Source organism: Mustelus asterias, chromosome 16 (assembly GCF_964213995.1).
Source record: "Mustelus asterias chromosome 16, sMusAst1.hap1.1, whole genome shotgun sequence".
Lineage (NCBI taxonomy): Eukaryota > Metazoa > Chordata > Chondrichthyes > Carcharhiniformes > Triakidae > Mustelus > Mustelus asterias.
In genome coordinates this window covers 73,251,021-73,259,458 of record NC_135816.1, presented here as the reverse complement: position 1 = coordinate 73,259,458, position 8,438 = coordinate 73,251,021, and the positions used below count along the sequence as shown (strand labels likewise).

Below are 8,438 nucleotides of genomic sequence, written 5' to 3'. Positions count from 1 at the left end.
TTTGTTTGAAGGACCACAATTTGATAATGTCGCATTAGACAGTATACTAAGTACTGACTGAAGTTTCTGTGTTTACATTGTGCAAGGCTGGCTCCATCAAGGAAATATTACAAGTGACATTCATGATAAGGGTGAGAAGGGTCAATGCACTGAATCTATGATATGATGCTGAGCCACACAACTTCTCATCGAAACTAATAATGGGTCAAAGCAGGGAAAGCTTGGAAAATGGCAACTACTCCCTACGGTTAAGATGGGGAAAATCAGCTTGGTTTCCATTGACTCCAGCTGAAAAAACTGGATGTGGAAGAAGAAGCCCTCCATCGCCTCATAACATGCATAAGTCTGAGACCACCAATGAAGAGGAACCACTTGTTGGGAATGATACATCAGTCAGTGTGAATAAGCATCTATAAGAGAGAAAGACAGAGGAAAAAATAGTGGATCAAACTCTTGATTGAGGCAGGTTTAAAATGTTGCTTTCGTGTCAAAAAGATTTATATGGTTCTCTTCACATGTTCTTTACAACAAAGTACTTTGAAGCGTAGTTCTTGCTGTAATGTCAGAAACAAGACAGCCAATTTGTGCACGGCATGTCCCCAAAAACAGAAATGTGCTGATGACCAGACCATTTGCTTTCGTGGTGTCGGATGAGGGATAAATGTTGATCCAGATATCAGGGTGATTTTACCCTGCTCGTTCTTTGAAATGGCACAATTACATCTTTTGTGTTCAGCTGATAGGGCAGGTGGGGCCTCGATTTAGAAAGATGGCACCTGAGACAGTGCTGCACCACCTGAGCACCTCACTGGAGGAGCAGCCTGGAATTTTGAGCACAGGCCAATGCACCTAACCAGCAGGTAGTTTGGACTGTGGGAGGAAACTGGAGCACCGGGAAGAAACCCACGCAGACAAGGGGAGAACGTGTAGACTCCACGCAGACAGAAGGCCAGGCCTGGAATTGAATCCGGGGAGGGGGGAGGGGGGAGGGGGGGGGAGCGGAGGGCTGTGAGATAGCAGTGCTAACCACTGATGTTTTTTTTAAAACACCATTTTACAAGAGCAACGAACTGAAAGGCAACGTAGAAAAGTGATCAGAGCCATCACCTTCTCCCCAGACACCTGACTGGTAGATAAAGCTTACCGGATTCGCCCCATGGGCACTCCCTGTCCCCGCCCCTACCCAAGGCTGCGCAAAGTGCGCGCGCGCGCTCCCTTTGCGGTATGGGCGCGCGCGTCCGGGGCCGCGCGCTCCGGACCGCGCGCTATTCCCCCTCCCGCTCCCCACCTCACACCCCGTGCCCGCGCTCGCTTCGGCACCCCGCCCGCACCCCCAATGCGCCTGCGCACTGCGCCGGGCTCAGAGCTGGAATAATGGCGGCGGTTTGATAGTTCCGTTTTTTGTGTGCGTTTGTTTCCTTTCACCTCAGGAACAGCGAAAAGAAGGACAGAGACGCTTCTTCCTCGGCACACTGAAGGAAAGAGCGGGTGGGGAGAGGGGTGTCTGCGGATTATGCTGTTTCTGTGAACAACAGGCCTGTTCCTACCCTGAGATAACAGAACAATAATCGGCAGAAACAGATAGAAAATACTGGAGCCCGCCGGCCCCGCACCTCTCCTTTCATTTACTATTCTGTGCGGCTGGCCCCTCACCTTGATGGCCGGCCTGAGGGTGATCATGAGCGGAGTGAGGGAGAAGCTGGAGGCGGTGCTGAACGTGGCCCTGCGGGTGCCGAGCATCATGGTGCTGGAGATGCTGTACCGGTGGGACGTGAGCTCTTTCTTCCAACAGATCCAGGCCCGGAATAATAACAACCTGCTCTTCCAGTACAAATACCTGGCCCTCAACCTTCATTATGTCGGTGAGTGAGTGCACAAGCAAAACTGGGTGCACTGGGCAATTTTATTTCATATTGCGTATATTTATATATGTGTGGCGAGTGTGTGTATTGTGTGCGTGTGTACATGGCGTGTGTGTGTGTATTGTGCCTGTGTTGCGATTGCGTGTGTGTGTGTACGCTGGTTGTGTGTGTGTGTACGCTGGTTGTGTGTGTGTGTGTACGCTGGTTGTGTGTGTGTGTGTATGCTGGTTGTGTGTGTGTGTGTACGCTGGTTGTGTGTGTGTGTGTACGCTGGTTGTGTGTGTGTGTGTACGCTGGTTGTGTGTGTGTGTGTACGCTGGTTGTGTGTGTGTGTGTACGCTGGTTGTGTGTGTGTGTGTACGCTGGTTGTGTGTGTGTGTGTACGCTGGTTGTGTGTGTGTACGCTGGTTGTGTGTGTACGCTGGTTGTGTGTGTACGCTGGTTGTGTGTGTACACTGGTTGTGTGTGTGTGTACGCTGGTTGTGTGTGTGTGTACGCTGGTTGTGTGTGTGTGTACGCTGGTTGTGTGTGTGTGTGTGTGTGTGTGTGTACGCTGGTTGTGTGTGTACGCTGGTTGTGTGTGTGTGTGTGTGTGTACGCTGGTTGTGTGTGTGTGTGTGTGTGTGTACGCTGGTTGTGTGTGTGTGTACGCTGGTTGTGTGTGTGTGTGTGTGTACGCTGGTTGTGTGTGTGTGTGTGTGTACGCTGGTTGTGTGTGTGTGTGTGTACGCTGGTTGTGTGTGTGTGTGTGTACGCTGGTTGTGTGTGTGTGTGTACACGCTGGTTGTGTGTGTGTGTGTACACGCTGGTTGTGTGTGTGTGTACGCTGGTTGTGTGTGTGTGTGTGTACGCTGGTTGTGTGTGTGTGTGTGTACGCTGGTTGTGTGTGTGTGTGTGTATGCTGGTTGTGTGTGTGTGTGTACGCTGGTTGTGTGTGTGTGTGTGTACGCTGGTTGTGTGTGTGTGTGTGTGTGTGTACGCTGGTTGTGTGTGTGTGTGTGTGTACGCTGGTTGTGTGTGTGTGTGTGTGTACGCTGGTTGTGTGTGTGTGTACGCTGGTTGTGTGTGTGTGTGTGTGTGTACGCTGGTTGTGTGTGTGTGTGTGTACGCTGGTTGTGTGTGTGTGTGTGTACGCTGGTTGTGTGTGTGTGTGTGTGTGTACGCTGGTTGTGTGTGTGTGTGTGTGTACGCTGGTTGTGTGTGTGTGTGTACGCTGGTTGTGTGTGTGTGTGTACGCTGGTTGTGTGTGTGTGTGTACGCTGGTTGTGTGTGTGTGTGTACGCTGGTTGTGTGTGTGTGTGTACGCTGGTTGTGTGTGTGTGTACGCTGGTTGTGTGTGTGTGTACGCTGGTTGTGTGTGTGTGTACGCTGGTTGTGTGTGTGTGTGTACGCTGGTTGTGTGTGTGTGTGTGTACGCTGGTTGTGTGTGTGTGTACGCTGGTTGTGTGTGTGTGTGTGTGTACGCTGGTTGTGTGTGTGTGTACGCTGGTTGTGTGTGTGTGTGTGTGTACGCTGGTTGTGTGTGTGTGTGTGTGTACGCTGGTTGTGTGTGTGTGTGTGTACGCTGGTTGTGTGTGTGTGTGTGTGTGTACGCTGGTTGTGTGTGTGTGTGTGTGTGTGTGTACGCTGGTTGTGTGTGTGTGTGTGTGTGTACGCTGGTTGTGTGTGTGTGTGTGTACGCTGGTTGTGTGTGTGTGTACACGCTGGTTGTGTGTGTGTGTGTACGCTGGTTGTGTGTGTGTGTGTGTACGCTGGTTGTGTGTGTGTGTGTGTACGCTGGTTGTGTGTGTGTACGCTGGTTGTGTGTGTGTACGCTGGTTGTGTGTGTGTACGCTGGTTGTGTGTGTGTACGCTGGTTGTGTGTGTGTGTGTACACGCTGGTTGTGTGTGTGTGTACACGCTGGTTGTGTGTGTGTGTACACGCTGGTTGTGTGTGTGTGTACACGCTGGTTGTGTGTGTGTGTACACGCTGGTTGTGTGTGTGTGTACGCTGGTTGTGTGTGTGTGTGTACGCTGGTTGTGTGTGTGTGTGTACGCTGGTTGTGTGTGTGTGTGTACGCTGGTTGTGTGTGTGTGTGTACGCTGGTTGTGTGTGTGTGTGTACGCTGGTTGTGTGTGTGTGTGTACGCTGGTTGTGTGTGTACGCTGGTTGTGTGTGTACGCTGGTTGTGTGTGTACGCTGGTTGTGTGTGTACGCTGGTTGTGTGTGTACGCTGGTTGTGTGTGTACGCTGGTTGTGTGTGTACGCTGGTTGTGTGTGTACGCTGGTTGTGTGTGTACGCTGGTTGTGTGTGTGTGTACGCTGGTTGTGTGTGTGTGTGTACGCTGGTTGTGTGTGTGTGTGTACGCTGGTTGTGTGTGTGTGTGTACGCTGGTTGTGTGTGTGTGTGTGTACGCTGGTTGTGTGTGTGTGTGTGTACGCTGGTTGTGTGTGGGTGTGTGTACGCTGGTTGTGTGTGTGTGTGTGTACGCTGGTTGTGTGTGTGTGTGTGTACGCTGGTTGTGTGTGTGTGTGTGTACGCTGGTTGTGTGTGTGTGTGTGTACGCTGGTTGTGTGTGTGTGTGTGTACGCTGGTTGTGTGTGTGTGTGTGTACGCTGGTTGTGTGTGTGTGTGTGTACGCTGGTTGTGTGTGTGTGTGTGTGTGTGTACGCTGGTTGTGTGTGTGTGTGTGTACGCTGGTTGTGTGTGTGTGTGTGTGTGTGTGTACGCTGGTTGTGTGTGTGTGTGTGTGTGTGTGTACGCTGGTTGTGTGTGTGTGTGTGTGTGTACGCTGGTTGTGTGTGTGTGTGTGTGTGTACGCTGGTTGTGTGTGTGTGTACACGCTGGTTGTGTGTGTGTGTGTGTACGCTGGTTGTGTGTGTGTGTGTGTACGCTGGTTGTGTGTGTGTGTGTGTACGCTGGTTGTGTGTGTGTGTGTGTACGCTGGTTGTGTGTGTGTGTGTGTACGCTGGTTGTGTGTGTGTGTGTGTACGCTGGTTGTGTGTGTGTGTGTACACGCTGGTTGTGTGTGTGTGTGTACACGCTGGTTGTGTGTGTGTGTATGCTGGTTGTGTGTGTGTGTGTACGCTGGTTGTGTGTGTGTGTGTACGCTGGTTGTGTGTGTGTGTGTACGCTGGTTGTGTGTGTACGCTGGTTGTGTGTGTACGCTGGTTGTGTGTGTACGCTGGTTGTGTGTGTACGCTGGTTGTGTGTGTACGCTGGTTGTGTGTGTACGCTGGTTGTGTGTGTACGCTGGTTGTGTGTGTACGCTGGTTGTGTGTGTACGCTGGTTGTGTGTGTACGCTGGTTGTGTGTGTACGCTGGTTGTGTGTGTACGCTGGTTGTGTGTGTACGCTGGTTGTGTGTGTACGCTGGTTGTGTGTGTACGCTGGTTGTGTGTGTACGCTGGTTGTGTGTGTACGCTGGTTGTGTGTGTACGCTGGTTGTGTGTGTACGCTGGTTGTGTGTGTACGCTGGTTGTGTGTGTACGCTGGTTGTGTGTGTACGTGTACGCTGGTTGTGTGTGTACGTGTACGCTGGTTGTGTGTGTGTGTGTGTACGCTGGTTGTGTGTGTGTGTGTGTGTGTACGCTGGTTGTGTGTGTGTGTGTGTACGCTGGTTGTGTGTGTGTGTGTGTACGCTGGTTGTGTGTGTGTGTGTGTACGCTGGTTGTGTGTGTGTGTGTGTACGCTGGTTGTGTGTGTGTGTACGTACGCTGGTTGTGTGTGTGTGTGTACGCTGGTTGTGTGTGTGTGTGTGTGTGTACGCTGGTTGTGTGTGTGTGTGTGTACGCTGGTTGTGTGTGTGTGTGTGTGTGTGTGTGCGCTGGTTGTGTGTGTGTGTGTGTGTGTACGCTGGTTGTGTGTGTGTGTACACGCTGGTTGTGTGTGTGTGTGTGTACGCTGGTTGTGTGTGTGTGTGTGTACGCTGGTTGTGTGTGTGTGTACGCTGGTTGTGTGTGTGTGTGTGTACGCTGGTTGTGTGTGTGTGTGTGTACGCTGGTTGTGTGTGTGTGTACGCTGGTTGTGTGTGTGTGTGTACGCTGGTTGTGTGTGTGTGTGTGTACGCTGGTTGTGTGTGTGTGTGTGTACGCTGGTTGTGTGTGTGTGTGTGTACGCTGGTTGTGTGTGTGTGTGTGTACGCTGGTTGTGTGTGTGTGTGTGTACGCTGGTTGTGTGTGTGTGTGTGTACGCTGGTTGTGTGTGTGTGTACGCTGGTTGTGTGTGTGTGTACGCTGGTTGTGTGTGTGTGTGTACGCTGGTTGTGTGTGTGTGTGTACGCTGGTTGTGTGTGTGTGTGTGTGTGTACGCTGGTTGTGTGTACGCTGGTTGTGTGTGTACGCTGGTTGTGTGTGTGTGTGTACGCTGGTTGTGTGTGTGTGTGTACGCTGGGTGTGTGTGTGTGTACGCTGGGTGTGTGTGTACGCTGGTTGTGTGGTGTGTACGCTGGTTGTGTGTGTGTGTACGCTGGTTGTGTGTGTGTGCGCGCGCTGGTTGTGTGTGTGCGCGCGCGCTGGTTGTGTGTGTGTGCGCGCGCGCTGGTTGTGTGTGCGCGCGCGCGCGCTGGTTGTGTGTGCGCGCGCGCGCGCTGGTTGTGTGTGCGCGCGCGCGCGCTAGTTGTGTGTGCGCGCGCGCGCGCTGGTTGTGTGTGCGCGCGCGCGCGCTGGTTGTGTGTGCGCGCGCGCGCGCTGGTTGTGTGTGCGCGCGCGCGCGCTGGTTGTGTGTGCGCGCGCGCGCGCTGGTTGTGTGTGCGCGCGCGCGCGCTGGTTGTGTGTGCGCGCGCGCGCGCTGGTTGTGTGTGCGCGCGCGCGCGCTGGTTGTGTGTGCGCGCGCGCGCGCTGGTTGTGTGTGCGCGCGCTGGTTGTGTGTGCGCGCGCGCGCGCTGGTTGTGTGTGCGCGCGCGCGCGCTGGTTGTGTGTGCGCGCGCGCTGGTTGTGTGTGCGCGCGCGCTGGTTGTGTGTGCGCGCGCGCTGGTTGTGTGTGCGCGCGCGCGCGCTGGTTGTGTGTGCGCGCGCGCGCGCTGGTTGTGTGTGCGCGCGCGCGCGCTGGTTGTGTGTGCGCGCGCTGGTTGTGTGTGTGCTCGCGCGCGCTGGTTGTGTGCGCGCGCGCTGGTTGTGTGCGCGCGCGCTGGTTGTGTGCGCGCGCGCTGGTTGTGTGCGCGCGCGCGCTGGTTGTGTGCGCGCGCGCTGGTTGTGTGTGCGCGCGCGCTGGTTGTGTGTGCGCGCGCGCGCTGGTTGTGTGTGCGCGCGCGCGCTGGTTGTGTGTGCGCGCGCTGGTTGTGTGCGCGCGCGCGCTGGTTGTGTGCGCGCGCGCGCTGGTTGTGTGCGCGCGCGCGCTGGTTGTGTGCGCGCGCGCGCTGGTTGTGTGCGCGCGCGCGCTGGTTGTGTGCGCGCGCGCTGGTTGTGTGCGCGCGCGCTGGTTGTGTGCGCGCGCGCTGGTTGTGTGCGCGCGCGCGCTGGTTGTGTGCGCGCGCGCTGGTTGTGTGTGCGCGCGCGCTGGTTGTGTGTGCGCGCGCGCGCTGGTTGTGTGTGCGCGCGCGCGCTGGTTGTGTGTGCGCGCGCTGGTTGTGTGCGCGCGCGCGCTGGTTGTGTGCGCGCGCGCGCTGGTTGTGTGCGCGCGCGCGCTGGTTGTGTGCGCGCGCGCGCTGGTTGTGTGCGCGCGCGCGCTGGTTGTGTGCGCGCGCGCGCTGGTTGTGTGTGCGCGCGCGCGCTGGTTGTGTGTGCGCGCGCGCGCTGGTTGTGTGTGCGCGCGCGCGCGCTGGTTGTGTGTGCGCGCGCGCGCGCTGGTTGTGTGTGCGCGCGCTGGTTGTGTGTGCGCGCGCGCGCTGGTTGTGTGTGCGCGCGCGCGCTGGTTGTGTGCGCGCGCGCGCTGGTTGTGTGCGCGCTGGTTGTGTGCGCGCGCGCGCGCTGGTTGTGTGCGCGCGCGCTGGTTGTGTGTGCGCGCGCGCGCGCTGGTTGTGTGTGCACGCGCGCGCGCGCTGGTTGTGTGTGCGCGCGCGCGCGCTGGTTGTGTGCGCGCGCGCGCTGGTTTTGTGCGCGCGCGCGCTGGTTGTGTGCGCGCGCGCGCTGGTTGTGTGCGCGCGCGCGCTGGTTGTGTGCGCGCGCGCGCTGGTTGTGTGCGCGCGCGCGCTGGTTGTGTGCGCGCGCGCGCTGGTTGTGTGCGCGCGCGCGCGCTGGTTGTGTGCGCGCGCGCGCGCTGGTTGTGTGCGCGCGCGCGCGCTGGTTGTGTGCGCGCGCGCGCGCTGGTTGTGTGCGCGCGCTGTTTGTGTGCGCGCGCGCGCGCCGGTTGTGTGCGCGCGCGCGCTGGTTGTGTGCGCGCGCGCGCTGGTTGTGTGCGCGCGCTGGTTGTGTGCGCGCGCTGGTTGTGTGCGCGCGCGCGCTGGTTGTGTGCGCGCGCGCTGGTTGTGTGCGCGCGCGCGCGCTGGTTGTGTGCGCGCGCGCGCGCTGGTTGTGTGCGCGCGCGCGCTGGTTGTGTGCGCGCGCGCGCGCTGGTTGTGTGCGCGCGCAGTGTGTGTGTGCGCGCGTGTGTACACAGATGGCCGATGCGCCCACGTGCGCCCAGATGGCCTGTGCACTGATGGGGCCTGTGCGTGCCCG

The 8,438-nt window shown here is 57.4% G+C and overlaps 1 protein-coding gene across 1 annotated transcript in view; it reads left to right on the top strand.

Moving 5' to 3' along the window:
* Window positions 1-1,346: 1,346 nt before the first annotated feature.
* Window positions 1,347-8,438, top strand: part of rnf145a (ring finger protein 145a) — a 119,214-nt gene continuing 112,122 nt past the window's right edge. Inside the window, exon 1 of the mRNA XM_078231275.1 lies at window positions 1,347-1,862. Coding sequence (XP_078087401.1) covers window positions 1,658-1,862 — 205 coding nt within the window. The 5' untranslated portion in view covers window positions 1,347-1,657. The remainder of the gene's footprint in view (window positions 1,863-8,438) is intronic.